At 36.7% G+C, this 27019-nt stretch overlaps 1 protein-coding gene across 1 annotated transcript; it reads right to left on the bottom strand.

The window, feature by feature from the left end:
* Positions 1-2: 2 nt before the first annotated feature.
* On the bottom strand, positions 3-5021 carry LOC122298473 (glutamate receptor 2.2-like). Its single transcript, XM_043108224.1, has 5 exons — positions 4471-5021; positions 2166-3502; positions 1737-2049; positions 923-1329; positions 3-824 (listed from the first exon to the last, which is right to left on the bottom strand). Exons 1-5 carry the CDS (start codon positions 4757-4759, stop codon positions 219-221), a joined length of 2952 nt encoding a protein of 983 aa, XP_042964158.1. The 5' UTR covers positions 4760-5021; the 3' UTR covers positions 3-218.
* Positions 5022-27019: the final 21998 nt, after the last annotated feature.

Genomic DNA, 27019 nt, shown 5'->3' with positions numbered 1-27019 from the left:
TGCCGCATCATCACTAGGATAAGAGTGCAACAAAGATACAATATATAACATTTCAAATTGACTCAATAAATCAAAGTAGTGCGATGACTTCCTCCAACAAGTGCAGAATGCCAACATGCAGAGCATTTCATACTATCTTCTCATTCTAGCCCCTAAAGGACATTGTCACAGCAGTTAATTGTGTCAATATCAAAGCAGATTACAAAATTCACGGTGAACTATTTTCTTGATCTATTTTTGGGGGGTTCTTGGACCTCTTGAGTTGGGTTTTCAATTATCTCAACAGTAGTTGGTGCTGGCTGAGATGTTTGACCGTTTGAAACTTCAAAGGAAGTAGAGTGGATTTCCATTTGTGTCGAACAATTTGATCGATTTGATAGGTGTCTAGTGCTTGTTGAGTCTTGACCTGCACCTATACCGTTCAGACTGCCAATGTCTTTTTTGTCTTGCAATGACATTGATGCTTTCTTTCTAAATGTACGCGAGCGAAGGTCTCTTTCAAGGAAAGTTCTTAATATAAGACGAATTCTTCCTAATATTGAGTCTCCTGGGCCAAAGGGTTTGAAGATGTGCTGCCTCTCCTTGTAAAAGAACATAGACACAGAGAAGATGAGAGCTGATAAGGAAGCAATCCCAGAAATGAGAAATAGGCCCCAGAAGCTAGAGAGGCCAAGACTTTCAGAAGAAACTTGGGCATTGGAGACTTCACAATTGGTTTGTTTCTCCAACCATGCACTTTCAATCTCTTTCATTTTCTCTCCTTCTGTCATCTTCAAGATTGCCCTAGAAACATCTGCTACAAGAGGTGAACCTCTTGGGAATACCTGCAAAGTGATACAATAAAAAGAAACCTAATATGAAACTACTCATCTATCTAACAAACAAACACAAAGTGGAGAAATATGTAAGGAATTAAGCTTACAAAGCCAAAACCATCAGTTTTATAGATTGACGCAGCCATGGTATACTTGGAGCAATATTGTCCTATGAACAGCTTCATGAAAGGGATCTCATCAAAAGCAGCAGCTATACCACCATTGGCACTTCCTTTAGACAAAAGCTCATCACATTCTTCTATTGAATTATACTGCTTAAACTGAGATTCCTTAAACGACATTTCTTTTAAGATTCCAAACACAAAAGAACCTCTTTGGTACCCAACCCTCTCCCCATTCTTAATAAGCTGCTTGACCTCAGTAATTGTTGGTTGGAGCTGTTGAACTGTTAGGAGAGATGCCAAACTCGCAGTGTAACTTTGAGTAAGAATGAGCACTACAAATACCCATATGATCACTACAAACCTAGTGCAGTTGTTTGTCAGTATCTCCCCTGTAAATTGAATTCATAATGGTCATACAAAAGAACATAATTGTATCATAAATGTGAAGTTAATGTCCTATAGAGCTTTGCCATAAGAGTTTCTAAGATATCAATTAGAAATCATTCAATAAAAAAATACTGATATGGAATAAAAGAGAATAATTGGCAATTAAACTGCTAATGAACTGAATATCTCTTAACTTTGCTCCTTGATCCCCATTAAACTTATCAATAAGGAACTATCATAGTCTCATCAAACGTATATATGTTGGTGCCTGACAACAAAGGGAACTTCAGTAATCTTTAGTAGCAATATGTCTAAGTTTCTAGAGCTAGTGCTTTGTGCATATAATGGCCTCGTATCTAGTATTTGCTAGTATTAACAATGAAACTAGAAAATTGGAAAGGGGACTTACGTTGTGCGAAAACCATGGCTGAGAAAGCATACCCTAAGCTTATCCCAATCTGATGTGAGCAAGGCCCACGAAAATCTTCATTTACTCTGTGTTCAAGAAGCCACACCACAAAGCCAGTGAATACGAAGAAACAACCGCTTGTCATCCAAAGGTCCCAACTTAAAGGCTTCAAGAACACCCATGCATTTTTCCTCCTATTATCTCTGAGTGGCACTACCATTGATACGCCAGATTCTGTGAATGGCAATGTGAAATCCACAAAGTTGGACCTATTTGCTATGATCGTTATATCGCCTACCACAGCATCAAAGTTCTGTCAATCAAAATATTTACTTCCATTATTCAATTAACAACATTAGTTCTTTCATTTAAGGTTCCAAATTTTATGTTACTTATTAAAATTGTAAGAATCATGAATATTTTACTGACCTGAAGAAATACTTGATAGACCAAATCATCGTAAGTACCGGCGCTTCCACCTCCAGGTTTTGCAAAGGGAATGAAGTCGTAGCTAACAGCATATGGTAATGATTCCATTACAGCATTGAAGATGTCAATACAATACCCAGTAACATGTGTTCTGTCAGTGCTACGATCGTATATGACCTTAACAAATTCACTGAAACCATTCTTCACTGGCACTCCTATTCGTAGCTTCTTTCTATTTGTTGGAATCTCCCAACCTTTAGGGACAGAGGTTAGATCACCAGGCCATATAATAGGTCCCAGATTGTTCTTGGAAGTAGAATATTTGCTTGTGTTCTTCGAATTCAATTCCCTTCTGAGTCCATCTTCTGGTATCCAAAATCCAACCTGTCTTTCTCCATTACCATTCACATTAATTATCTGAAAAGTTGATGATTGTAATTGCCCATTAAGAAGATTGAACTCCCCAGCAAGGCCTCTAAACTTAGTATCCTGTATCGCTTCACGAAGTTTTGGACCATCTTGGGAGATCTCAAAACTTTCGAGATCAATTAAGTTGCTCGAAGCATTTGTCTTTTCAACCCCGAGATTTGTAGTCCCAACCTTCTCAGCTGCCATGGCTAAAGCTGAAGCAGCATCATAAGCCCACAAGCCAAAAACATTCAAATCAATATCTGTAATGGTTGGGTTGTCTTGTTGGAATTTCGTTTTCCATCGAACTGTAAAACTTTCAAGCTCTTTTGTCTCTGGAACATAAGTCTTCACACCCAATACCCCTTGCATTGAGGCAAGAACTGAACGTTCTTTCGACCCAACAAAGTTGGCTATCCCATTGGTAATGATCCAAACATAACCTTCACTCATCATTCCAATCTCTTTTGCAATTGTGAAAACTCGAGAACTGAGATTATGCGACATGTGCACAATGAAGACTCTAGTTTGCATTGTCATCAACTTGTAAAGTTCTCCACTGATATCTCTATCAGTGGCCAATGGAGAAATGACACTTCGATAGGGAACACGAACATCAATATCTTGCAAGGCATCAATCAAGTAAGGTATTATACCTTCTCCATACTCGTTGTCTGTATAGATAGGTACGGCTTCTCTCCATCCAAAAGCTTGAATAATTGCACTTATGGCTTTCACTTGAGATGAGTCGTTTTGAGCAATTCGAAAAAAGTATGGACTACGAAGTGAAGTAAGAGAAGGGCTTGTTGCTGAGAATGATATAATGGGCACCTGAGATTTATTCCCAAGATCAATGACAAAGTTTGCCTGCATTGAGTTTTGTGGCCCTATGATGGCTTTCACTTCTGTATTTTTTATTAGGTATAGAGCTGTGTTTCGAAAACCAAAAAAAGGAAAAAACATGATTTAGTTTCCATTCACATGTACTGAATGAATAGCCATTGGGAAATCAGGGTAACGTATAGCACTTTCCAATGCATCAGTTTAAGATTAATGAACTACAAATTAAGTAATGCCAGAGTTTTAGAAAATAGTAACACTACCATGTTATATTAAAACAAAACGTCAAACTCATGATGGCAAGCATCTACAGAATGATTCACTGACTACAAACTATTATCAAATCCTTTAGTAAACTCCCAAAATGTAGCATTCAGTTCATTACCAAACAATAATGCTACAATAAGTTTCGATCAATTTTCCTTGTTTCTAAAATCATAATTTCATTTCTATTATGTTATGTCAAAGAAATATTACAGCCTGCAGTTGATGGACTTTATTTTATAGTCGTTAGTATTAATAAAAAAAATAAAACAAAAAATGAATGTTACGTTCTTTTCTTTTCCTTTTAATATGACCTAGTAGTGCCACGATAAGCGGTCCATTTGAACAGTAAACTCAGATGGCCAAGGAGCATTTTTCATAACAAAATTTCTCTTTAAATGAATATTTTTACAATTAGAAATCAAAGTTTGTTCCTCCTGCATGCGACCAGAATAAATAAATAGAAAGTAATTAATTAACATCAAGATAATTATTAATACACAAATTACCTCTCAATAAAGTATTGAAGAGACTAATGGACACAAAAGCTATATTATATGATATAGGAAAACTCTATATATTACTTTTTTACCTATACTACACTTCTGTATGAGAGAGAGAGAGAGATAGAGAGGGAGAGAGATTACGTACCTGCAACAGCAGCTGATATAGGAAAACTCTATATTACTTTTTTACCTATACTACACTTCTGTATGTGAGAGAGAGAGAGAGAGAGAGAGAGAGAGAGAGAGAGAGAGAGAGAGAGAGAGAGAGAGAGAGAGAGATTATGTACCTGCAACAGCAGCTTGGATGACATCATTTCTGGGGTCCCTGGGGTTGAGGACCAGCCTAGTTTTGTAGTGAGTATGAGAGGCATAGAAGTCGGAAAGAGCCATGTTGATGCAACTCATCCCAACCTTCCCATTCCGCCCATCCAAGTCCAAAATCACACCCACATCAACTGGGGTTACTGTCGTGTTTTGTGCCTTGGCGGCCTTGATCACAATCCTTTCGGAAAGAACAATGAAGAACAATAGATAACAAGCTGCAATTCTGGGAGGGACGTTCCAGCTCATGATCATGGTTAGATTTGAATAATGGACAACTAAAATTCCCCGAACCCCCTCCCTAGTTACAACCGTTGTCTCCCTAGTTGCAGTACTCCTACCTCCAAAGATCTCTTCACTTGCTACTTAAAATGAAAATAAAGGGCTTGATTGTGAGACAAAAGGTTCCAAGAAAAAAAAAAAAAAAAACCATAAAACAAGAAAAGTTCAATAAAAGTTGAGTTTTGAGAAGAAGAGAGAAATATGATAAACCTATTAGAGAGATGACCAAATACATAAGAGATTTATTTGATATTTTTTATGTTCTCTCATTGAATTCCCAATTTTCTCTAAATGAGACTTTATTTTTTTAAAGATTCTACTTGGGAGTTTTTTGGGGGCTTGTTTTGCTAGCGACGTTAGGCGACAGTCTAAATTGCCTCGTGAAAGAGCCGATCTGATTTTTTCCTCTCAAACAAATAATAAACGCCAAAGGGCCAAAGTACTATTGTTGAGTATATGATATCATATTTATTTTGAAAAATGATATTTGCAGTTCTAGAATGTGCAAGTTTGGTGCAATTGTTTTGGAAAAAAGTGAATAAATATGAGACCCATATGAAAAAAATTAATTTTTTAATAATGGATTTTACTCTTTTTCAAAACAATTACAAGGTGTTTGTACACTCTAACTATATGTAACATTACTTATTTATTGTAAGGTAAACGTGACTCTCTCCCTGATTGATTAGTACTATATTTTAAACTTACATGATGAGATAGTATTTTTTCACGTACAGCTCGTACACTATATATTTCAGAATTTCACTATCAGTTTATCGATAGCTAGATACATGCATTCAAAATGGTAATAAACTCAAATGGGAAAACATGTAAAAGAACACAAAGGCCTTTGACATGTGCATTTTTTTTTATCAAAGTTGTTCTTCTTTTTATGTTATTTAACATCGTGCATTAGACGTGGTTGCAATAATGGAAAGAGATCAATAAATCATTCATGCAGAAACTTTCTGATAATAAGGTTGAAGTCGTACGTATTGAATGAAAATTTAGGAATATAAGTGAGAAAGAGTTGATTTTACTTGAATAAAATATTATTTACATTATTGCTTATACATCAAATTAACGTGAAAACACAAAAGATAAATAATAAAAATAATTAGTCAACGACCTACATTCCTAACTTAATTGGTTGAATATCCTTCAGTGCTCCATATGCCATCTATCATAGGTCCAAATTCCTCGAACCCAAGGTCTGAAGTTTGAGTTTTTCCTGCATTTATAATCAAAAGTCCGATTAGATCATGATTATTCATGTTAAACGTTCCATGTAGTATGGGTCAGGTTATTAACTTAGGTTTTAATTAGGTTATGCTTTATGGAACGTAAAAAGATCATTCGGAGTTCTTATTGAATTGAAATTTAAGGACCTCAAATAAAAGAGAGATAGACACGAGAAGTGAGTCTAGCATCATTTAATTCACTTATTTTCTTAATGAGAATTGGTATTTGCAGTCATAGAATGTGCAAGCGTCGCACAATCATTTTTTTCAAAATGAGTAAATACAAGATCCATACGAAAAAATTAATTTTTTTAATTGCAAACTCTACTCTTTTTTAAAAATAGTACGGAAAGTTTACACGGTTTCTAACTATATCTAGCATTATTCTTTTATAATTTAATTTATTTCTTTAAGGCATGACATGCATTCACTCGTGTAAAGTAGAAGAAAACGAGTCTTTGTCATTGTAAAACCCAACTTGCATGGCTTCTCGATTGGCTTGGGCAGATTTTCAGTCCTAAAGAAGATTAGGGCGTAGTACAAAAAGGACTGCACACTAGGCCTAAAAGAGTAGTATCGTAGCACAAGAGATGCCGTTGGTTGACCGTTGAAACCGTTGTGTTAAAAGGTTACATCTAGATCGACCCGCCGATCAAAATGAGCTGTTTTTGGATGACCATACTGCCTCACTAATCATAACCATGAGCATCATTTTCTGCTCCTTTTTTATGGAAACTTACCAAAATTATGAATAGTAAAACTGATGTGATTGTCAACCCCTTTGAATTGAATTATAAGCCCTACACTTTTTGGTTTGAAACATTTTGCCTTAGTTTTAATTTCCTATATAAACCCACTTTACCAGCCATTTCATTTCAAACCAAAAAGTGTTGAGAGAACTATAGGGATGGGAGTGAAGCAGATGTTGTGGCAGCAGCCTTGGACTAGTGTGTTAGAGGTTCGATTCTTGCCAATATATAAAGGGAGAGTTGAGCATAGAATCTGTCGTTTGTAGAAACATTGTGTTTTAGATGGTTTTATGCAATTTTTATGCAGTTCTATTGCGTATGGATTTCTTTGAAAGCAAGCAAACATACAAAGATTCTTAGATTGGCGATCATTTGTATACACATTCATCTCACTTTTATCTTAATGTGTTTATCCCCATATACCTTTGCTTGTTTCTACAAAGGAAAATGTATGCGACAACCATTCCATTTAATGTTGACGTAATATTATCCATTAACTATTGAATTTGTTATTATAATGGTGAATGGATAATGCCACAAGCACAATTTAATAAGAGTGGAATGAGTGTAGTATATAGCATGGCTCGGACTAAATAGGAGAACTAAAAAAAGAAAAAAATGAATTTTATAGCTAGCTTTGCACTGGCAATCAAAAGTATTACTTTACAAGCCTCATGCAAACCTTTTATAAAAAAGTAGACCCATCGTGAAAAAGTGTGAAAGGTTTTTTTTTTTTTTTATGGGATCCACATTTTTACAAAAGGCTTGTACATTTGTAAGTTGTACCTATCATTACTCTTTTATGAATTTGGTTGTTGGATTTAGGATTGAGAGCCCTTTCCATATTGTCTAACCGTCGATTTTGTAGAGCAAGTGTGAAAAAACTAGGGCTGAGCACCGACTTTTCGGAGTCGGTATTGTTGTCCTCCGACTCCGACTCCGACTTTGTCGGAGGTCGGATTCGACCTCCAACTCCGGCTCCGACTTCTATAGGCTCCGCTCCGACTTCGACTTGTCGGAGCGGAGTCGGAGTTAGGCTTTTTTATTAGACTTTTTTCTTTAATCTATTTGATATTTTAATTTTACAATTTTGGATTCTAATCGGATTTGGGCTTCCATATCAAATTTTTTTAAAAATATAATTTCTAATTTCTAATTTGGAAAAAGAAATCATTCACACAAAGATCTTTCATCCTTAGATCCTTAGAACTTGATACACACATTAAAATCTTGGACACTGTAAAATAAAGCAAAATTCAAACTTTTAAGAAGAAATTTTCCAACTATGATACACACATTAAAAATACATAACCAAAATTACAAATTAAAATCATTTATACAAAATTACAAATTAAAAATACATAACCAAAAGTACAAACTAATTATCCATCATCATCTATCCTCCCAAATTATCCAACCAACTCATGGCTCATCATCCATCAAGCTCTAATTCCATCAACAAGTTACAACTTACGACAAAAGAACGGAGAACCAATACAAATTGCAACAAATTGAAGATAAAAGTCAACCACATGTACCTATATGTTGAGGGAAAAATGAGTTGATTGGCATATTCTTATGAAAACCTGTGTAAAATAGTGTTGTAATAAGTGTTGAAACTGTGTAATATGAAAATGATTGAAGTGTGCTCAACATGGGTCAAGCAGAGTTCAAAACAGAGAGTTCGCTCGACTAGTGCTCGAGCGAGACCTATCCAGAGTGGGTCGCTCGACTGGCGCTCGAGCGACTTCTGAAAGATAGCATGCACTTGACTCTTGCTCGACACTTTGCTTGAGCCAATGTTCTAGATCACTTAAAATTTAGGGTTTTGAGCGCCTCTTTCACTTGGGACTATAAATAGAACAACTCACTTGTGTTCTTTGGGGTGGAGAATTAGAGCAAAAATCCTAAGGGCTTCCAAGAGCTTTTTAGAGCAACCTCTCCCCTACTTGGTTGCTTCTCTCTTGGATAAACACATCTCCACCATATCACACTCAAAATCAAACTTTACATGAGTCCATTCAAGTGGACATGTTCATTGGCCATAAGAGTTTGGAGCTGTTGTTGATGCAGATATCAAGAGGTTCTTGTGGGAAGGTATAGAAATGTCAGAGTTCTAGCATTACATGCGTGTAGAGATTGGGTGGGTCACTCGTGGTGTTGCAAGCTGAGTTTAGCTACTACAAAGGTTTTGTGAGTGTCTCTAAATTGGTTGTAACAAACTAAAGTTTTTATAGTGGATTTGAGGTGGTGTCTTACACTCGGAGTAGTTTTAGATTTTGAAGATGTTCTTCAAATGAGTTTCCACTTCGTGACCAAAATCATTGTGTTGATTATTTGTGTTATTTTATTCTTTTATTAACTGTTTGTTTGACTAATTTTGAAAAGACCATCAAAATTGGATTACACCTATTCACCCCCTCTAGGTGTAGTGATTGGTAAAACCACTGCTTATTGGATTACACCTATTATCCCTCGTATTTTTGAGTCTTGCCAGTGGCAGGCCTTGACCACTGGTCATCCCACTTTTTCTGTGGAGTTGGTTCAGGAGTTTTACTCCAACATTCATACCATATCTGATGATGTCTCTGAGGTTAGTATCTGGAACATCCTCTTCCGGGTGACTCCGGGCATGATAGCGGACCTGCTAAATGCCTCACGTGTGTCCAACCCAGTGTATCCCTATACACAGACATCTCCTTCTAGTCCGTCAGTCATTGTTGAATGTTTGTATTGTTGGTCTCATAATTGGGATGGGAAGTAACCTCTTTTAACTGTACGATTTCCACTTGACTATCTCATTCTCAGTAGGATTGTTCTTACAAATCTGTATCCTACTAGTCATCAGAGTGATGTGGGTCTTGACCATGCCACTCTTCTATATGCACTGATCAATGATGTCTCCATTGATCTAGGGAGTTTTCTTTGCCGAGTCATGCTTGAGGCTTTTTAGTCCACCAAAGTATGGACTGGTTCGCCTTTTGCCAGCCTAATCACCTGGTTAGCCCTTTCTCAGTCAGTTGCTTTTCTTCCCCAAGAGCCTAGAATTACACTTAAGGCTCCTATTGGTCATAAGACTATGCAGCTTAATTGTGCTCAGATCACCCTGCACCCTCTCCTTGTTGAGCATCCTCTTGCACCCTCCTTGTGACGCCCCCAAATCCCACGTAAGGGCACGTGGAAATTGAGACGTCGGGATAATGCAACAGGGTCACCACCCTATCGCCAAGTGCCAAGTGTGTGTATACGCAACAAGTGTGCAAAAGAAAACACGCAGTGGATAAACAAAGTCATATAACTAAGTACCAGAATTTTTCTTTATTTAATACAAAGCCGTTCAAAACATACATAATAAAATATTACAAGCTACAAATATTGTTTCAAAACCGTCTACAAGGCATAAACTCCAAATCAATACTCCGGCGGAGCTGCCTCCTCGGGCTCAGCCTCCTCCTCTTCCTCGACCTTTGTATCAAAATATGCAGTACCAAAATGGTGCTACAGGTAAGTAAAGATCCAAACGCCACAAGATAAAAACATATTAATCTCAACAATATGTATGAAAGAATGCAAATGCACATATCCCATAAAACCACATTTTTCCACGTACGCCAAAATCCCGTTTTGGCCCAAAACATATCCTTTAAACATAACATCGCCATTATCCCCGATAATGGACCAAAAACTATACCATCAGAGTACTGTAGGAAGGAATCGCAGGCGGTACTCTACCACCATCCTTGCTCACCACCGTCCCTACGCGTGCACCGTAGGCGGGAATCACAGGTAGGATTCTACCACCGTCCCTGCTTACCACCATCCCTACACGTGCCTCTGACTCCAACCAGTCAGTCCAACCGTTCACATATTCCACAAATCATTTCTCGCTTACAAGCCCAGTTTTCATTTTACAAACACATGTGCATGCATGCAACTACACGAAAACCCGGTTTTCCCTTTTTAAACATGAACATGTGTGCACTATACAATGCAAACATCAAGGCAAAAATATCTCAAACAAATATCAACATCAACCAAACAACTCCGTCCTCAATCCATCCGACCTCCGAACTCCTTGGACTCAGTTTGGAATCAATCAACCAGTCTAATAAATTATTGTAAGAGTAAAAATATATTTAAATCTAAAATAGAGTTTGAAAAATACTTACAGCGCTATAAGTTATTTTTCAAAAGCTCACGACGTTGCAAACGGCGGAGAAAAAGCAACATAACAGTGTATTTTACACTGTGGCCGTGGGTTATAAATTACCCACTTTCGAACGGGGACAAACCAAGACACGAAATTGATAGAGAATGACCTAGAGATGTTTATGAAGCTAAAGGAAGTGAGCTTTGGCCGTGGGTGGCGGTGGAAGTGCAAAATGGGGCAGATAGGAGTTGAGTTCGTGGGAGCTGCTCCGGCAACAGATCGGGGCCGAAAATAGGTGGGTTAGGACGGCAAGAGGCAGGGGATGAAGTGGTAAAAATATGGTGGCCGGAGGTGGAGCAAAGGCGCCGGAAATGGCTCAAAGCCGTGCTGAAAGGTGGGGCTCTAGGGGGTTAACGGCGGCTCGGATGGGGCTGGAAATTGGTGGGGTGGTGCGTCGGCCTGAGGGGAGTCGAACGATGGTGGCTGTGTCGGCCTTGTCGGCCGACGGTGGTGGGTGTGGGTGGAGAGGCTGGTCGGCAACGGGAAGAGAGGGAGAGAGGTGTGCGTGCGGGAGAGGAGGAAAAAGAAGAAGAAGAAAAGAAAGAAAAGAGAAAAGAAGAAAAGGAAAAAGAAAAAGGAAAAGGGGAAAAATAAAAAGAGAAAAGAAAAGATGGAGAAAGAAAATGAGGTCCAATCCTCACCTCTGGAATCCAAAAACTAACCCGACGAAAACGATTTTAAAAACCCTAAAACGACTAAAATAAATTAAACACCACATCAATTAAAATAAAACCAATTAAAATACAATAATTTAAAATAAAATAACTAATATATTAATTAAATTAAAATACTCATTTAGTGAAAATACACGTAAAAACGGGATGTCACATCCTCCCCCCCTTAAAAAGAAATTTCGTCCTCGAAATTTGTGAGGTCAAACATCAGCGCCAAAAGATACAAGATACAACTCCGAACGTTTTTGAGAGATACATATCATCAACAACTCCCAACAAATTCCAATAGTTATTATCTTCACACCATAAATTGCTAATATCAACGACGTCTCTGCTTTACCTTCCAAACTTTCATCCTATTCCAACTTTGGTAACCTAATAGCCACTTCCAAAATTAACCATCAATAAACAAAATTTGCACGACCAAATGATTAATCTCCCATTAAAACTCCGAATCACTACGATTTCCTCAAAATCAATACAAAATTTGAATATCTAAGTATCTCCAAAAATCATGCTTTCGCACGCACTCTGATAACTCGCCAAAATACATAAAGGTTATATCCTCAAAAATTAACATCATCAAGTACAAGTTCAATCCACACTTAATCACAAGAAAACCTTTACCACATTTCTATAGAAAATAATATGCCTCCAAAACCACAAATTTCCACTCATTCCTCAGTTGGCCATTGCTGCCCCAATCAAAAATCAACATTCCGCAAAGATACATCCATTGGTTGATGACAGAAATCAGTACTAATCAACCTCCAGGCCCCAAATTGAAAACACATAACATCATCCCAAAATGCACCTGTCTCTTCTAAAGATAAGGAACATATCCAAAAGGCCCAAGTTCTTCCCGGCCAACCAACGAGAGCGCCTATAACTTCTATCCGATATCCCACACTTCAAGCTCATTACCTATATTTTGAATAACATCTAATCTTGCAATAACTAACTCACTATAAACTACCATTGACTTCTCCTAGACATAATCGAAACGCTCTTAGTAACTCACCCACCTACTTGTACTCTCAAAAACTCTAGTTTTAGCACAACTAATTCCTTCAATAGCTTTTCACAAATAAATCTCAAGACAGGCCATACTGTTTAAATCTTCAATCCATCAAAAACTATTGAATAACACTCATGGATCCTAACGCTTTATTACTTCATACATAGGATTATGGTACCCACCGTTGATGCATAAGTTTCAACTTCCAAGATTTTACACCACATGGTGGCCTAACAATCTCTTTTCAAGTTAAATAACAATATCCCTAATTCTCCCAATTGGATACTTGATCTCCACAGAAAAGTATAGCCTCACAAATTTAAATTCCTATGACTTCAAGTCGCAATTAATTCTCAAGGTAAACACAACAGTTGTTACAAACTATCATCCCAAAGGGTAACCCGCTTCGATTGCACATTCCGTTCAACTTACCAAACAACTCAAAGCCAAAATCTCTTGAATTTAATATTATCACATAGATTCTTCTTCAACTCCTATCAAGCCAAAAATAAATGAGACTAGGACCAGCACTCTCTGAAATCCACACACACTTACCATTACTACTCATCGATCTCATGCAAACAATAGTTCGTGCATATTTTTGTTGGTACGCTTAACCGTTTGCTAAGTGTGTGTAGAAATATTTCAACATATTCAAGAATATGAATCCTGTGTTGGTTGTGCTAGGATTAGGTCTTATGTATAAGTTAGATGTTTTGTCACAGAAATGCCAAAGGGGGAGATTGTTGAGGGAAAAATGAGTTGATTAGCATATTCTTGTGAAAACATGTGTAAAATAGTGTTGTAACAAGTATTGAAGCGGTGTAACATGAAAAGGATTGAAGTGTGCTCAACATGGTTTAAGCAGAGCTCAAAACAGAGAGTTCGCTCAACTAGTGCTCGAGCGAGACCCATCTAGAGTGGGTCGGTCGACTGGCACTTGACGTGGTGCTCGGGCGAGACCCATTTAGAGTGGGTTTTTCGACTGGCACTCAATGTGGTGCTTGGGCGACACCCACCTAGAGTTAGGTGTGTACATAAAATCGAAGAACCGACCTAAACTGACCGCGAGACGCGGGAATTGGCGGAAACCGAAAAAGAACCGGTCTGCGGTTGAGAGAAATTTGTGGGAATCGACGTCTGTCAGTTCGATTGTCGGTTCATATGCATAAAAAATCGCTGAACCGACCGACCGACTAAAATATTAATTTTTCCCCTTTTATACATATAGAAAACGACTTTTTTTCATTTAAGTGAATGAAACAGTGTCGTTTTGTGCCCTTTAAGTCAGAAAAATAATTCTGAACGGCGTCGTTTCGTATTAGGGTAAAAATCCCCAACAGGCAGCATCCCCTTTCGGTTTTCGATTTCAATTTTCACTTTTTTAGTCTCCTCCTTGTTCCTAGGACCTGAGCCTCTCCTCTGTCGTGCCGCTGTGATTCCCACTACCCAGCCTCACCGTCGCTGCGTTGCCTTCTTCCGTGCGAGACCGTCATCCCCTTCCTCAGCTGGAAGCCTCCGTCCACTTCCTCAACTGAACGTCGCGTCGTCGGCCCCTTCCCCTGCATTTAGCAAGCCTTACGATAAAGTGGTAAACCCTTACCGTAATCCGTTGTTTTTGATTAAATTTATGTATTGATTAAATTTGATTTCATGTTCTTTATTCTTGTAATCCATGTTTGTATTTTATTTTTTTAAATTATTTAAGTGGCATAAATTTACTATTTCAGTAGTGATTTCTTTGTATTTGAAATTGAATGTTTCGTTTTTTATTAAAAAAAATTCAAGTGTGGATGTTGCCATTTATTCTGGACCGGTATAATTTTCTACCATCATTTTCCAATTTTTCCTTGTATTTGTTAGTATTGTTACACAGTTTGAGATTTTTAGGTTTGAAGGAATTATATGGTTGTGATCTAAAGGAGAAATGTTGATAAGATATAGGGTTTTGAGTTAAATAAAATTTAGATGAGTTCCTGATCTTTTCCCCACGGCCCTCTTGCAAATTGTTGAATATTGAAGTCAATTTTAGTATTTTACTCTCTCTTTGACGCCATCACAATGGTTAGAAATGCGGTTAGTTATGTGCGCTCATTTCCTGCAAGATTAGACAAGTTTAAGAAATGTGTAGAAAAAGAAAAGATTGATTGTAAAAAAATGTTATGTCTTGATGTGCATACCCAATGGAATTCAACTTACATGATGTTGAATGCGGTTGAGAAATTTGAGAAAGCTTTTAGGTGGATGGAGAGTGAGGATTACAATTTCTTATCTTACTTTAAAGAGGGATACATAGGGCCTCCTAGAGCTGATGAGTGGGAGACAATGTGGACTTTTGTGAAATTTTTGAAAATGTTCTATGATGCCATTTGTCGATTTTCTGGGTCCCTTCATGTCACGGTAAATACAAGTTTTGTGGAGATTTGCATGTTCCAAAAAGAGTTGGTTAGGTTGAGTCAGAGTAACAATAGTTGTTTGATGAACATGGCCATAAGCATGAGAACGAAATATGATTAGTATTAAGGTTCATTGGATAAGATGAACTTCTTGTTGTTGGATGCTGTTGTGCTTGATCCTTGAAATAAGTTAGGGCTTCTCACCTGCAACTTGAAAAAAATTTATGATGAGACCTGAGAATTACATTAGGTGTCTAGTGTGAGACATTTACTATTCGACTTATACGATGAATATAATGCTACATTTGGTTCTACCTCGAGTAGCCGAGAACAGTCCACTCCGACATCTATGCCCATAAGAGAAAGTGAAGACTATCAAGAGTCACAATTGTACATGGATTGGTATGAGCCAGATTTTGAGGTTGAATCTACTCCTTCTAAAACAGAGGTGAACCGGTATTTATCAGATGGTTGTGAGGCACTCAGTTCATCTTTTGATTTGTTGATCTGGTGGAGACAAAATGAGGTTAATTATCTTATACTTGTGAGGATTGCACGAGATTTGTTAGCCATGCCTGTTTCTACTATTGCCTCAGAGTCAACATTTAGTACATGAGTGTGTGTACTCGATCATTTTCGGAGTTCATTGGCTCCAAAAACAGTTGAGGCACTGATTTGTACTCAGAATTAGTTGCGACATCCGTCAACGGCGCCAATTGATCTTCGAGAGGCCATGGATAATATGGAGAGTTTTGTAGTAGAATCTGGTAATGTTTTTCTCATTCAATATTTATTTATTTTTATAAGTTAATTTAATTTATTTTTTCATTAGCTAAATTTATTAATATTTGATGGTTTAATCTTAAATTTTTTCATATCTATATAGAGTTGGGAGCACAATCAAATATCACAACTATTGAAGATTGAAGACTGTTTTCAAATATGGAATGAAGAATTGAAGATCTAAGATTTTTGATTTTGGCATAATTTAATTTTAATTTGTGTTGGTTTGTATTTATATTAAACATCTACTCATCTAGTGGACAATTTTATTGATTACTTAGTAGTTAGTAGTTAATAGCGATTTAACTTATTAGAGTATTAGTTAGTAATTACTAGTTCCTATTACTAATTACTTAAGTAGTAATTAGTTTTATTGTTTTTAGTAATGAATTTTAAATATACAAGAAGAAAATTCTAAAATATTGTGAATATTGACTAATAGATTTACTAGATTGAGTAAAAAAAACCCAAAAAATTTAAGTGGATAAAAAAAAACCTTCTCAAAATACGCTCAAAAGAAGCCCAAAATAAAGGCCCAAACCGACCCATAACCATGGAACCAACTGGAATCGGTTTTGGCCGATTTTATCCCCAGTAAACGGCCAGTTTCAGTTGGCAAAGAGGGAGGTTTTTGGTGGTCGGTCAGTTTCGGTTCGGTGGCAAAACCAAACCACCAAGATCGGTTTTCAGGCCTACCTAGAGTGGGTCGCTTGACGTGGTGCTCGAGCGACTTCTGAAAGACAGCATGCGCTTGACTCTCGCTCGACACTTCGTTCTAGCCAATATTCCAAATCACTTAAAATTTAGGATTTTGAGCACCTCTTTCACTTAGGACTATAAATAGAGCCTCTCACTTGTGTTCTTTAGGGTGGAGAATCAGAGTAAAAACCCTTAGGGCTTCCAAGAGCTTTTTAGAGCAACCTCTCCCCTACTTGGTTGGTTCTCTCTTGGATAAATGCATCTCCACCACGCCACACTCAAAATCAAACTTTACATGAGTCCATTCAAGTGGACTTGTTCATTGGCCGGAATAGTCCGAAGCTATTGTTGATGCAGAGATCGAGAGTTTCTCGCGGGAAGCTATAGAAATGTCAGAGTTCTGGCACTACATGCGTGTAGAGATCGAGTGGGTCACTCGTGGTGTTGCAAGCCAAGTTTAGCTACTAAAAAGGTTTTGTGAGTGTCTCTAAATTGGTTGTAACAAACTAAAGTTTCTATAGTGGATTTGAGGTGGTGTCTTTCACCTAGAATGGTTTTAGATTTTGAAAATGTTCTTCAAATGAGTTTCCACTTTGTGACCAAAATCACTGTGTTGATTATTTGTGTTATTCGATTCTTTTATTAACTATTTGTTTGACTAATTTTGAAAAGACCATCAAAATTGGATTACACCTATTTACCTCCCTCTAGGTGTAGTGATTGGTAGAACCACTGCTTTTTCACTATTAAATATTGGCGCCCATCCACAAAGATCCTAGAAGGGTGTAACTGACGTGGAAATCTAACAAACTACACCACGATGAGATTTTGAGTAGCGAAGAATAATTCGAGTTAGATATTCGTGCTGGATATATAGAGGCCATTAACGACTGAATCGCGCTAGAGAAGGTAACATACCAAAACTGGACACTGAATATAAGTCTTGGCATCCCCCACTAGATAACCTGAGTTTCTCTTTCTGGTTGCAGGTTGTTAGGGTGCACTGTAGGCATACTGAAAATTGCATTAACAATTTGGTGTCACCAGGAAAAGGAGTAGTCAAGTTTGTAGTCGTCGCCATAGACTATTTTGTGCAGATACTTATTGTGTAACAGCCCACTAGAAATTCAATTGTGGAATTTCTATTGACTTTAGGAGTCTCGTGAAAACTCCGTAAGTTTACACGAATCGACTAATCGCATAGGTTTTAGCCTGTCAACATAGTTAGTGTTATCACTCACTATGGTTCCAGAAATGCGATTTTAATTATTTGAGATAGTTAGAAGTGTCAGAATACATTATAGTCTACACCACTAGGCTTAATTGAATATTTAAGATTTTTCAGTACTAAGTTTGTTACGTTTCTTTTTGGAATGAATAGTAACCTCGGTAAACGTACTAAGTGCAGTGTTTTCAAAATCACAGTGTTTAATGTCCAAATTAGGTTAGAGAAATTTTATTTGGACACATGGAAATATTTTAGCCACCTTACTCTTCCAAGTCTACTCCACATTTGAAAAATATATTGAGCTAATTTTTATAGATATTATTGGATAGAATATTTTGAGATAATCTTTTATAGATATTTTGGGTAGGAGAAAACCACACTCAACTCTTAACTCCAGCCTTATCATCTCCCTTATCTCATCCATAAGTATCTCCAGCCAGCGCCCACGAACTTATCTTCAGTTATACCTTCCAATAAAAGATTATCAAACACTCTCTCTCGGACAGCTTTTAGGAGTTCTTTTGCACGCCCATTTCGAAGCTTTTGTAAGTGTTTTATCATAAAGTCTCCTTCATATAAGTGTTTTTGAGTCTAGTTTACATGGATATCTTATTTGCCACATTTGAAGATCATTTGGTCAGTCAAATATTGTGTAAACTATAGAAAGGTCATTCTGGGAGATAAACTGGAGAATATGTTATGGTTTAGATTTTTTGATCAAGCTAATGGATATATATTGGTCCGAAATTTTTATGGAGTATTGTTAACATGTATATATGACTATTGGTTGAGGAGTTTTGCATGATTAAAGGTTTTGATGAAAGATTTTCTTAGATTTAGAAACTTAGAAACTGGAAGAGGAAAAACAGTTTCTGTTTTGAGAAAGTTTAACTCTTTGGTGGTCTAAACCGATTCTAATGACTTTGATAATTATATTGGAGGATCCTAAACATCTTATATACATGTTATATTATTATTTTGAAGATATTTCATGTTAGTTTCAAAGATATGAAATTTTATGCAAAGAGATATTCAGATAAGCCAAAGTGTGGATATTCTTGGCTAAATTTATATTTTGGTTAACTTCTAACTATGTGATCTTGAATTAGAAGCTTATATATGTTTTAGGACATCTTTTTAAACCATGTGATGGTTTGGTTTGAAGATCATATATTTATAAGTCATAGATCAAGAGATTTATCAAAACTAGTTGAGGAAAAAGTTTCTGTTTTTGGACTAAGTGTAAAACCAAAAACTCCAAATGTTATTTTGTGATTTTGGTGACTTTAATTTGATGATTTAAAGCATTGTTGATGTTAGGATAATATTATGAATATGTTAGAAGTAAGATTTGATTTTTGAAATTCTTGGAGATGTTTTGATTTAAGATCAAAACTTGTGATTCAAGTGCTTGGATCTTTTTACAAAAAAGTTTATTGTTGATTATTAGCTTTTTCTAAATGGATATTTTAAGTATGGTTTTGAACTTAGGATTGGAAGATGTTTGTTGCAAAATTTTGATTTAAGTATGAGTTTTAAAGTTGGAAGGAATTGCAACAAAAATCAAGGGAAATGGCCTATGGATTTTTTGGCCATAGTGTGTTTTCCATAGTTGTGTTTTGTTTTAAATTTTTCTAAGTTGATATTTAAGTTTATGACAAAATTTACATGAGGAATGTAAATTTTGGAAACTTTTGGAGTTAGTATGCAAAATCCTTAAGTTATGTGTAAAACGGTCATTTTCCTACATGCAGAGAGTAAAATAGAAATTTTACTCTTTAAGTTAGTATTTTCCATATTTCAATTTATTTGTGATTTAGTGCTAACTTTTAGAATCACTAATTACAGTTCCTCGTGATCGCGCTTAAGGTTTTATAAGAAATGCGAAAATCGAGGTAAGTTAGCTTTTAACTTACTAGCAGTCTACTGTATATGTGTGCTAAGTAAAAGAACTATAGTGTATGTATGTATGTTATCATATATGTCATGCCATGCCAAGTTATCACGTAATTGTCTATTATATAGAATTTATTCTGTCATCAATTTTTATCTGTTACATAATATATTCTATCATGTATTACTGTACATTACAAGTATGTCATGTTAAATATGTTGTCTATTATATGTTATGCCATGTTACGAAATGTTTTTATCTCAAGTTGGTCATGTATTTCAAATTATGTTCAAGTCACGTTATGTTACATCAGGGTTTCAGTCCTTTCATATTCCAGTCACGTTTCATCTTGAGTACATTCAGTTTGTGTAGAATACATGGGGCCACAACAACTGTGGAGTATGTATTTAACTACATTGTGACGTGTAGAATACATGGGGCCACAACAATTGTGGAATATGTATTTACACGTAGAATACATGGGGCCACAACAACTGTAGAGTATGTATTTTTCATGTTAAGTCAAGTTTGTGTAGAATACATAGGGTCACAACAACTGTGGAGTATGTATTTACATGTAGAATACATGGGGTCACAACAACTGTGGAGTATGTATTTTTCATGTTAAGTCAAGTTTGTGTAGAGTTGGTCATGTATTTCAAGTTATGTTCAAGTCACGTTATGTTACGTTAGGGTTTCAGTCCTTTCGTATTCCAGTCACGTTTCATCTTGAGTACATTCAGTTTATGTAGAATACATGGGGCCACAACAACTGTGGAGTATGTATTTTTCATGTTAAGTCAAGTTTATGTAGAATACATGGGGCCACAACAACTGTGGAGTATGTATTTAACTGCATTGTGATGTGTAGAATACATGGGGCCACAACAACTGTGGAGTATGTATTTACACATAGAATACATGGGGTCACAACAACTGTGGAGTATGTATTTTTCATGTTAAGTCAAATTTATGTAGAATACATGGGGCTACAACAACTGTGGAGTATATATTTAACTGCATTGTGATGTGTAGAATACATGGGGCCACAACAACTGTGGAGTATATATTTACACATAAAATACATGGGGCCACAACAACTGTGGAGTATGTATTTTTCATGTTAAGTCAAGTTTATGTAGAATGCATGGGGCCACAACAACTGTAGATTATGTATTTAACTGCATTGTGATGTGTAGAATACATGGGGCCACAACAACTGTGGAGTATGTATTTACACATAGAATACATTGGGTCACAACAACTGTGGAGTATGTATTTTTCATGTTAAGTCAAATTTATGTAGAATACATGGGGCCACAACAACTGTGGAGTATGTATTTAACTGCATTGTGATGTGTAGAATACATGAGGCCACAACAACTGTAGAGTATGTATTTACACATAGAATACATGGGGCCACAACAACTGTGGAGTATGTATTTTTCATGTTAAGTCAAGTTTGTGTAGAATACATGGGGCCACAACAACTGTGGAGTATGTATTTACACGTAGAATACATGGGGCCACAACAACTGTGGAGTATGTATTTTTCATGCTAAGTCAAGTTTCAGATCAAGTTCATGTCAAGTCAAGTTTAGTTCATGTTTCAATTTAAGTTATGTCAATTATGTTATGTTGTATGCTAAGTTATGCTTTAATTACTTATGAATTTGATTATGCATTTATGCTTTTACTGTCATCCATGCATCATTAGCCTGTGTGGAAGTTTTTTGTTAACTTGCTGAGATTTGTAATCAAATCTCACTGTGGTAGTCCCAACTACCATTCCCCCCGAATAGTAGATCTTGTTACAGGACCTGAAGGAGGATCAGGAGCTGACCAACTAGACACAGTCGATTGAACGACGGTGCGTCGTTAATGTTAATATAGTAGTTAAATTACTACTTGTACGATGAAGTTGCATCTCCAGTACTTTTGGATCATAACTATTTTGGACTAGTACTGTGATCTTAGTTATTCAATGGATCTTTATATATGAAGTATGTTTTAAGTATTTGGGATATTTTCAGTTTGGTGTATAGTATTACTAAAGAAAAAAATTATTATCCGCTGCGAATATCACATCTTATATGTCATGAACGGGGGCAGGTAACCTTGTGTTGCATGTCTCGACGCTTCAAATGTTCGTCCGATCCCAAACGGAATTTGGGGGCGTCACATATTGTATGCACCTTTAAACAAGAACTATGACGCTCTTCGGACAATCAAGTCGCGTGTTAGCAACGTGCATGCGATTGGGTTAGACTTTGTCCAAGTAGCGGTCGAGAACATCTCCCGCACACTCATCAAGCCGGGTGTTAGCAACGTGCATGCAATTGGGGCTAACACTCGTACTTAGTCATCAAAGGCTAACAATGCACAAGTGATTGAGATTAGCCTATACCTAAGCAGAGGTTGAGAACATCTCCTGCCCACTCATGAAGTCGGGTGTTAGCAATGCGCATGCGATCAAGGTTAACACCCAAACTTGACAATCAAAAGCTAACAATGTGCTTGCGATCGAGGTTAGCTTTTTCCCAATTAGCAGTTGGGTCCCACCACTCATCTAGCCAGGTGTTAGCAATGAGCTTGCAATCGAGTCTAACACCCACACATGGAGATCGAGGGCTAACAACGTGCATGCAAACGGGATTAGCCTTCACCTAAGTAGCATCCACATTAGTTGGAGGAACCAAAAAAAAAAAAAAAGGCCTTTAAAGGAACAAGAAGGCGAGCAACAAATAACCAGAGGCCAAAAAGAATAGATACACAACGTGGCAAGCCTGAACCGAGCAAACTTGAAATAGGATACTAAAAGCTAACAGATCAACAATACAAAGCAAGACATAGAAGGTCAAATTCATAATAGAATATTACATAACATTGTAAGTGTATCACAAGGGCATAAGCCTTTCAAAACCCAAGACAGAATATTACAAGACAAAATATTTCAAGAACATGATACAAAATAATAGGAGGAACACGCCCAAGCCCAAGCCTAAGCCTAAGGAGCTGAGTTGCTAGCTAGAGGATGGTGAGGCGGCTAGTTCAGGAAAGCATCTGGCATCACATCAGCCCAAAGAGACTTTAGGAAGACTATGGCGGCCGAGTTAGGGAGAACGACCTTCAGATCCAAATTCTTTAAGTTTGCCCCCGTTGTGTTAACAAAAACCTCTTTTACGTCCTCATCCCAATGTTATATCCAATCCGACATTATTGGTCAGAAACTTGAATAGTCGTGGAGAGTTGAGGGGAAAGGTGGATAACCTCATCCTTGGAGGATTTGAGCTCGATGCCCAACTTGTCAACACATTGCTGAGACCTGGCAAGTTTCTCTTTCATATTCTCAGTTACGCACTGAAGTTGGAAGTAATCCCCATCAAATTGTCTTAGCTCCTCCTGAGTATATTTGGGCCTAGTCTTTGACTAGGAAAATTCATCGTAGATGTCATCGAGGTCCAAATAAAGAAGCTGGTGAGGGCCTTTAGCCTTTGAAGCTCTTTTCATGTAAGAAGAGCAACACCCTTTTACTTCCTCTAGATTGGCCTCCAGTTTGTTGCCATGATTGTGTTCTACCTCCAACACATCTTCCAAAAGTGAAGATCAAACTCATGCTCTAGAGCTTGTGCCAAGTCACTCTCCACCCTTTCAAAAGAGGACTTCTCCACAACCAAGGTGCACTGAAGGCTAGAAACCTCGGCCCTTAGGACATCGATCTCCACCTCCTAGATGTGCGAGTGAGAGCCCAGTCAGGTGTATGCATCATCTCATTTTTCCTTCTCCCCCATTGCCCAAAAAATAGTTTGGTGAGCTCCATCCAAGAAGGAATGTGAAGATCGAACTTGGTCCCCGAAACTGGATTAGCAACGAGCAACCTAGTGGGCCAAAGATTATAACCCTTGCAACAAACAACACATATTAGGATTTTCTCGGCCATCCTTTGCATGCACGTTACATGGTTGAGCCTATCTTCCCACATAGTCGAGCTTCGCGCTTGCACATTATGCAGTCGAGCATTTCTCCCTCATAGCTGAGCTCCGTGCTTGCACGTTACGCAGTCGAGCTTATCTCCCACATAGCAAAGTTCTGCGCTCACATGTTACGCAGTCGTGCCTATCTCCTACTTATCTTGCCAAGACATGCTACAAGTTTGAACTTCACGTGGTCGACCCCATGTCTCGCCTAATCCCAGCACGAAAATCTTTTCTGCTTAGCGTGTGGAACAAATGAATAAGGACCAGTTCCCATGATTTGTTTCTCTATGGACTGGGATTGATCAGTTTGGATACATATTTTACTTTTGAAGATTCTCAAGGTCAGCTTCTAGGCAAAATTGCCCTTAAGAATCTTGAGCATATGTTGTGAGGATTTTTGTCACAAGGCCTGAAGGGGTTCTCAGGCTTTGCCCTTCAAAGGCCTTTCACTAGATGACAAAAAAGGAGAAGGGATGTAGAAGTGAGGGTAGGTAAGGAGTAGTGTCGAGTCAGAGGAAAAGAAGGGAGGGGACATAAAGGAGGGTGATGTGACATAAAGGGATGCAAGGGAAGAGATAAAGAGGGGGGGACGATTTGGGAGGATCTTCAGATGGATTCTCGGGATGGATTTGGCTAGGCTTTAGGGGCAGACTTTTTCAACCTCCAGAGATGGGTATCAGTTATGGAGTTGAGACTAGGAAGAGAGATCTATGAAATCTATTATACAGTGAGGATACGAGGCCCTAAGAAACTGTAAATCAAGCTTATTATAGTGGATTCTCCCCTCCCCAAGCCCCCGTAGACGTAGACCTAGAATCGAACCACATAAATCTGTGCGTCTATCACTCTCTATTTTCTTTGCATTTATCTATTGTTCACCACCATGGGCATACGCACAAACTCCATACAACTGCATTGGATCAGCCGAGGGCCACATAGCACCAATCTAGGCCTAGCATATCAGGGGCCCACACAACATCCTTCCAGGCCCAACGCCACCTCATCATGCCGAGGAGGGATCATTCTCCTCTTCCAAACCGTTGTCAACAATGTGCATGGTTGAAAAAATTGTACTCAAACTATCATGGTTGAAGCGAAAATGTATGTTTATACTATCAAAGCTGTCGTATAGTTCCAATTTGAAACATAATTAGTTAAGACTTGAGGAGAAGAAAAGGTTTTGTGGTGTAATTAAAGGAATACATTGCAACTTATATTATTTTGAATTGGCTAGAGAACCCATCCCATGCAGCACTCATGACAAAATAGGATACAATACTTTGAGGGATATTGAAAGTAAAAATAATTAGAAATTTTTCTAAATCAATGGAAAATGAACCATTATGTCGAAAACAATAGTACTACTTTAACCATTGGATCTAAAACATGAATTCTCTATTCTATTCTTGGAGATCAAGCTCGACCATGCAATGGTAGAATATGAGAAAAAATCTTAGGATACAAGAGGTAATTAATAAGGACATGCTATGTATGTATTTGCAGCTACTTTTATTTCTCGCGATTGATATATAGTTGCAAAAAGGCAACTTCTAATGTTTCGGTGCAAAACGTCTGTCGACATTTAAAATCACCATTAAAAAGACTTTTGTGGCGATATATTGTCGAGAGAAATAATATAGTTGGAAAATAGCATGGTTTTATTATTGGCTTTTTTGTAGCGATATTAAATGCAGATAGAGATTTTGCACCCAAACAGTAATATTTTGTCATCTCTAATCACGCTTGTTATATAAATAACATATTTTAAGTGATTATCAGTTTAGTGATTGATAAAAGTAATTGTTTGAAATGTGACACATCAACATCATGTATTATTGGTAATAAAATATAGAATGAAAATTACTAGTTCTCTTCGGAGATATTCATTTGTCGAAGTTATTGGTTGATTAATATAAAATTAGTTATTTGTTGAGGTATGATGTTCTAAGAAATAACATTTAATTAAGCCATTAAGGTCTTTCCCTAAGGTTTTCCCCATGAAATCAAAGCCCTAAAGAACATCTTTCCCAAAGCTCTTAAATCCTTGTCAAGAGTTTAAGCTAGCTACATACACTGAATGCATGTCTTTTCTAGGGAAGAGCATTGGCCGGTTCAGACCGGATAAACCAACCGGACCGGCCATTTTTGGACAGGACCGAATTGGTCCGGTCCGGTCCTGTCCAAAAATGGGAGGACTGAATTCATTCGGTTTGATCAGCGATCTAGGGATTTTTCACTTCGGACAGGACCGGACTGAACCGAATGAATTTTTTTTTTAAAAGAAGTATATATTTTATTTATATAAATAATTGTATAAATTATATATATATATATATATATTACAATATTACATAAGTGTTATATTCTTTAATGTATAACTATAATATATAGTACTAGTATATATTAATATATTAACATATTATAAGAGTTATAGTATAAATTATAGTATATGTATAAATTTATAATAGTATTAGTATAGTTAACTTAATATGTTAGTATTTAATCACTATAACTACATAGAGTATTATTTATATAGTATTTAATATAACTACATAGAGTATTAGTATAAGTACATAGAGTATTAGTAATAAGAATATTACTATTATTTAATATGGTATTACATAGTGTCATAGAGTATTAATAAATGTGTGGGGTTTGAAAAGATATAGTAATACTAGTATATTACATATAATATTACTATTATTACATATAGTTATTAGTTATAGTTTAGTACTAGTGTATTATTAGTTATAGTGAATAAGTTAATAATTAATACTAAGTTAATATTTAATACTAATTTACTATATACTAATAGACTACTAGTATTAGCGTATTACTAATATATATATAATAGTATACTATATGTATATATATTAAATATATCACAATATAATTTCATAAGTATTAAACAAAATGTCATTGGATAATAAAAAAAATTAAAAAAAATGTCTAGGGTGGACCGACCGGACCTGTAACAGCCTGCTAGAAATTCAATGATGAAATTTCTATTGGTTTTAGGAATTCGTGAAGACCCCATAAGTTTTCACGAATCTATTAATCGTATAGGTTTTAGTCTAACCACATAGTTAGTGTTATTACTCACTATGGTATTAAAAGTGTGTTTTTGATTATTGAAGATAGTTAGAAGTGTAAAAATATATTATGATTTGTGCCATTAGACTCGGTGGGTTATTTAAGGTCTTATGACGCAATAACTCTTTTTCATATTTTCGGGCGAAACGTCTGTTCAAAACTGTGGATATTATTAGGTAAAAATATCTTGAGCTGATTTTTGTGGATATTATTTGGGTAAAAATATCTTGAGTTGGTTTTTGTGAATATTATTGGGTAAGAGAGACCAACA

The sequence above is a fragment of the Carya illinoinensis genome, chromosome 16, assembly GCF_018687715.1.
Source record: "Carya illinoinensis cultivar Pawnee chromosome 16, C.illinoinensisPawnee_v1, whole genome shotgun sequence".
NCBI lineage: Eukaryota > Viridiplantae > Streptophyta > Magnoliopsida > Fagales > Juglandaceae > Carya > Carya illinoinensis.
This window is presented reverse-complemented; position numbering and strand designations above follow the sequence as displayed.

Coding starts and splice junctions, on each gene's coding strand:
- LOC122298473 (XM_043108224.1), bottom strand. CDS start 4,759: ATGATCATGAGCTGGAACGTCCCTCCCAGAATTGCAGCTTGTTATCTA. Junction 2,050..2,165: donor TCTATCAAGTATTTCTTCAG/GTCAGTAAAATA, acceptor TTTGATTGACAG/AACTTTGATGCTGTGGTAGG. Junction 1,330..1,736: donor AGCCATGGTTTTCGCACAAC/GTAAGTCCCCTT, acceptor TTCAATTTACAG/GGGAGATACTGACAAACAAC.